The sequence below is a fragment of the Orycteropus afer genome, unplaced genomic scaffold (genome assembly GCF_000298275.1).
Source record: "Orycteropus afer afer isolate SDZICR_OR568_19922 unplaced genomic scaffold, OryAfe1.0 scaffold00307, whole genome shotgun sequence".
NCBI lineage: Eukaryota > Metazoa > Chordata > Mammalia > Tubulidentata > Orycteropodidae > Orycteropus > Orycteropus afer.
In genome coordinates this window covers 165,207-170,428 of record NW_006921894.1, presented here as the reverse complement: position 1 = coordinate 170,428, position 5,222 = coordinate 165,207, and the positions used below count along the sequence as shown (strand labels likewise).

The 5,222-nt window shown below is 40.7% G+C and overlaps 1 protein-coding gene across 1 annotated transcript in view; it reads left to right on the top strand.

Annotated features, from left to right (window-relative positions):
- RNMT (RNA guanine-7 methyltransferase) overlaps positions 1-4,986 on the top strand; it is a 136,449-nt gene extending 131,463 nt beyond the window's left edge. The window contains exon 10 of the mRNA XM_007951680.2: positions 4,058-4,986. Coding sequence (XP_007949871.1) covers positions 4,058-4,986 — 929 coding nt within the window. The remainder of the gene's footprint in view (positions 1-4,057) is intronic.
- Positions 4,987-5,222: the final 236 nt, after the last annotated feature.

The window sequence follows — 5,222 nt, the reverse complement described above, 5'->3', positions numbered from 1 at the left end:
TCAAATATGATGGTGAAATTAGGAGATATCCAGATAAGCAGAAACTAAAGGAACCAGACCAACCTTACAAGAGATGCTATAGGGAGTCCTTTGAACAGAGAACCAAAAATAGCAAATAACAACCGACCAATAATACACAAGATGACACAACCCAGAAACTACAGCTATGGACCTATCCAAAGTAAAATAAGCTTACAAGATTGTAAACAGGGAACCAGAGACTTCAATTGGCAAGTGAGGACAACTACAAACAAAAAGAAGGAAAAGACTGTGTAGTTACAGAACTTCTAAATGGTGAGAGTTTCAAGATAGAATGGACTGTTCTAAACTCGGGGATAAAATTATAAATCACTGGCTAACCTCAAAGAAAAATGATAAACCTTCACATCACAATAAAAAAGAGGACAAGCAGCATATACTGAAACAACAGCAACAAAGGAAATGATAACATGATTCATAAACATAATGAGCTCAGCACAGAAAATAATATTGAACAAAGAAACCAGGGACACCATGACTATGCAATGCTAAAGAATAATGTAGAATCTGCAAAACACCGCATAACATGGATGAACTTGGAGGACATTATGCTGATTGATATAAGTCAATCACAAAAGGACAAATATTGTATTAGTCCATTATTTTAAAAGTTAAGGAAAAGTTTATGTATAGAAGGAAATTTTCTTTGTTGGATCTGTGTAGGAGACCCTTGAGAGAGAGGGAGAACAATGTGGAACAAAACTCAAAATCATTTGGAGAAAAAAAAGAAAAAGTGGGCAGAGGGGACCATTTTGCTGGTCCGATAGAGCCTGGTGGAAACACTGAGACTATGGCCCCTAGCTGCCCTTCAGGTCTGGAATTTAACCCACACCTGTGGTTTTCAGGCAAACAAAAGATAGGCATATGAGTTGAACATTTACCTCAAGTAGATACACTCCTTGGAGAGAACAATCATGGGAGAAAGATGGGCTGCTTATCCACAGGGAGACAGCTCAGGCGGCAGGAGTGTATGGAGGGATGGACACTGGGAAGAGGTAACTATGGGGAGGAAGTGGGTGGGGAGCTGTTTCATTGTGGTAAACTGTGGTCAATGGCATGAAACATGAGATATGCAACAGATTGTGTAAAAGATTTATTAAAAGGAATTTATTTGGTATGGTCAAGTTTTTATCTATTTGGCTAAAATTCAATAGTTGCAGATTTGGGGGAGGTTAAATGATAAGGGGCATATAAAATACTAAATTAAGGTTTTTGCACTTAAAATAACAAAATTTTCTTTGATTACTGGTTTAAGGAATTCATTTATTCTTTTTAAATTTGATCTCTAAGGCAAGGAGTGATTCCTGAGTCAGACCAATCCATGTGGTTTTGAGAAACATTAAGGTTATTATCTTTAGAATTTTTAGTTAAATTAGTTAGGTATTATTTCTCAGTAGCCTATAATAAACTCTGACAAACTTTATGACAAGTCACAAGAGATTTTTTACAAAAAGGGTGCTATAGTTTTATTTAATAGCTTATAGACTACCTAAGCATGTTGTCAATTCAAAAGAAGTAGCTGATTCTCTTTTGAGTTAAAAATTTATATTAGTGTTTCCTCTTGTGTTTTTCCCTAGTATTAGACAACAAATACATGATATTATATAACAATTTTATTTTAATTGTTAATTTGGTTGCAACCTTTTCTTTTGAAAGCAGCATTAAAAAATACAGTGAATTTAACTGGGAGAATTACTCTACTTACCTGTAAGCTTAATTCAGATGTTTCGAGACTTGATAATCTTAATATGTAATTCTATGTCTCAAGATAATTATGTGTTATATTTACACCTCTTTGAAAATAAGGTTAATCATTGTGTTTGGGGATATTCTCATCTAACTTTCCTTTTGATTTTAATCTAACTTATTTGGCTTTACAATCGTTATGTAATTGATTTTCCATCAGGTTCTCACACCAAAAAAAATTTTTTTGTGTGAATTAACCATGACTATTTTTGTCACCTGCAGAGAAGCTTTGCTTTATTGACTTGCTGAAACATTTGACCAAAGTACTCCAACAGAAAGATGGACTATATTGGACTTATGGAAAGGACTGTGATATTTTGAATATGGATCCTGCTAGATTGATTCCAGATTTCCAGAACTCTGGTATAGGTGGTGACAAGTTCACAGACTGAATTGCAGCTGATCTAGGATCTTAGGAAAGAAAATGTAACTATACATGACTGTATGAACTGAAAGATTACTATAAGATCTATATAGAAATATTACTAATGTATTAATATTCTATTTTTGTGTATAAAAAATACCATGTTCCCCCTTTCTTCTAAATTATCTAATGGGGTTGTTGTTTTCATCTACAGATTTTGACTGGTTCTTATTGTGCTATTCCTAAGTATTTATATGTAATCAATTAACCAACAGGAAAAATAAAAAATATGAAAGGAATCTAAAATTAAGAACCAGAAAAGAAACCTTAAAGGAAATGAGAAAATTCTTAATCAACATAGTGCTATTAGTTATTGAAATGGTTCTTGCATTAAAAGTAATAATATAATCATCAGACTTTAAATAAGTTTTGATAAGGTAATTCCATTTTAAGTATTCCATTGATAAATTTGGGAGCTCTGATGGTCAGTGCCTAAGGCATTTGACTACTAACCAGAAGGCTGGTGGTTCAAATCCACCAGCTACTCCTCAGAAGGAAGACTGGGCAGTCTACTTCCGTAGAGATACTGCCTCAGAAACCCTGGGAGGGATCACTATGAGTCAGGACTTATTGGACCTGGTGAGTTTGGTTTGCTTTTTATCATTGACCTCAGGTATCCTTTTGAATCTTGAGTCTTAAGAGAACATACTTGTCAGCAGGAACACGGCAGGCCAGGCCAGTAAATGATTAAGCTGGAAGGAATTATAAGAACTGGTCAAGCAAGGGAGAGGCTGACTACACCCCATACCAAACCCCAGCACATGACTCTTATTTACAAAAGCCCCCAACTATTTCCTGCCCACTATGCTAATGAAGTGCTTCAGCTCTACTTCCTGCCCCCATGCTAATGAGGTGCTTTAACCTCATTGGTTCCTGCAACACATCCCCTGCTCTCAACGCGGTCTGCTAAGGAACAGGAAAAATATCACTATAAAAAACCCTTTCTCTCACCCAGGCAGCGCAACTTCTCTGGCCCCTCTCAGGGACCCATGAACCTCGCCTTGGTCCCTCTCGGGGACCCGTAAACCTCCCCTGGGAGCACAGAATAAAAACTTCTCTTTAACCTCACTTTTGTGCATCCTCTTCTCCTTGCTGCAACCTTACATCTGGTGCCAAAACCCGAGAGGAGGGAGAGGGAGCTGTGGTGCCGGTAATCTCTGCCACAACCCCCCTTCCCTTCTCCTCCTTCTTTTTCATCTACTCAATGGACCAGGAATCTCTGGCCACCAGCACTCAACACCGGTAAGTCCCCCACTCTGGGCACTCGGTCAGGTCCCAAGCCCTGGTACCTATTCTAGAGTCTCTGTCCCTTTCATTCCAAAAATTGTTGGTGCTTCATCAGAGACTGTCCCGTTCCAAAGACAGAGGCATCCTGGGGATGCCTTGGGTTCCTTGTCTTTCTATGGCATAGCCGTTCCAGACTGAAGACTCCACTGTTTTCTTCCAGACTCCATTTCTGGGATTCTAGCAAAGTGGCTGGGATGCTGGTCCTTTGACAGAATCTTTCCATCGGTACTTAAGGGATCATGGGTAACCAGAATTCTAAGCCAGACCCAATTACTCCTCTGGGGTGTCTCCTACTCAATCTTCGTACCCTGGGGCTGGCTCAGGACTTATGTTCCAAATGCCTAATTTTGTATTGTACTACTACTTGGCCCCAATATCCACTAAGTAATAATTCTTGGTGGCCTGAGCAAGGAATTTTCGATTTTAATATTCTTACTGATCTCGGTAATTTCTGCCAACACACAGGCAAATGGCTGGAGGTCTCCTATGTCCAAGCTTTCTTTCACCTGCGCTCCCATCCCTCTCTCTGCTCTAGTTGCAATACCACCCAAATTCTTCTAGCTCGTGAAACTCCTGTTCAAACCCCCTCTAAGGACTCTTTAACTCCTCTCACTTCTCCCGAACCAACTTCCTCCTTTTCTGATCCACCTGAATCTCTTTTGCCCCCACCCCACCGACCACCCCCTTATCCAGGACAGACACTCTCATCCTCACCTCCTGTTAACCGCACTGCACCCTCTCTGCCACCCCCACCCATGTCTCCACCGACATCCCTGGACACCACCTCCCAAGAACCCTCCTTATCTTCTCCAGTAAGCAGCTACACTCGTTCTCAACAACCCCTTCTTTGTCCCTTATGCGAAGTGACTGGTTCGGAAGGCTTCGTTCACCTTCATGTCCCATTCTCTCTTACTGACTTATCTCAAATTGAAAAGCGTTTAGGTTCTTTTTCCAGTGACTCCACCACATACACCAAAGAATTTCATTATCTCACACAAGCTTATGATTTAACTTGGCATGATATCTATATCATTCTTTCTTCTACCTTAAACTCTGATGAAAGTGAGCGGGTTCTTGGAGCCACTCGGGAATATGCCAATGAAACGCATTTAACTAACCCTACTATGCCAGTAGGTCTAGAGGCTGTTCCTGGACAGGACCTTGGATGGGAATACCAACTATATACCCAATCTGGGTGCTGTGACTGCACCCGCAGAGATAAAATGCTCCAGTGCCTCCTAGCGGGCCTACAGGCTATTTCAAATAAGGCTGTTAACTTTGAGAAGCTGCAAGAAATTACTCAGCTTTCTAATGAAAACCCAGCAACTTTTCTTAATTGCCTCACTGAGTCCCTTTTACAATATACTCGCTTAGACCCAACCTCCCCGGTAGAAGCTACTGTTTTAGCTACCCACTTTATCACCCAATCTGCCCCAGATATTAGAAAGAAACTGAAAAGGGCAGAGGAGGGCCCCCAGACTCCCATCTGAGACCTGGTGAATATGGCCTTTAAAGTCTTTAACACTCGGGAGGAATGGGCTGAAGCAGATACAGAATCTTGTACTCATCAGAAGGCCAATTTACAAGCCCAAGCCTTGGTGGCAGCCCTGAGGCTGGCACCTACTCAACCTTCCAGAAACACCACACCACCTGGACCCTGCTTGCAATGTGGGAAGGAAGGCCACTGGGCCAAACACTGCCTGCACCCATGACAACCTTCCAGACC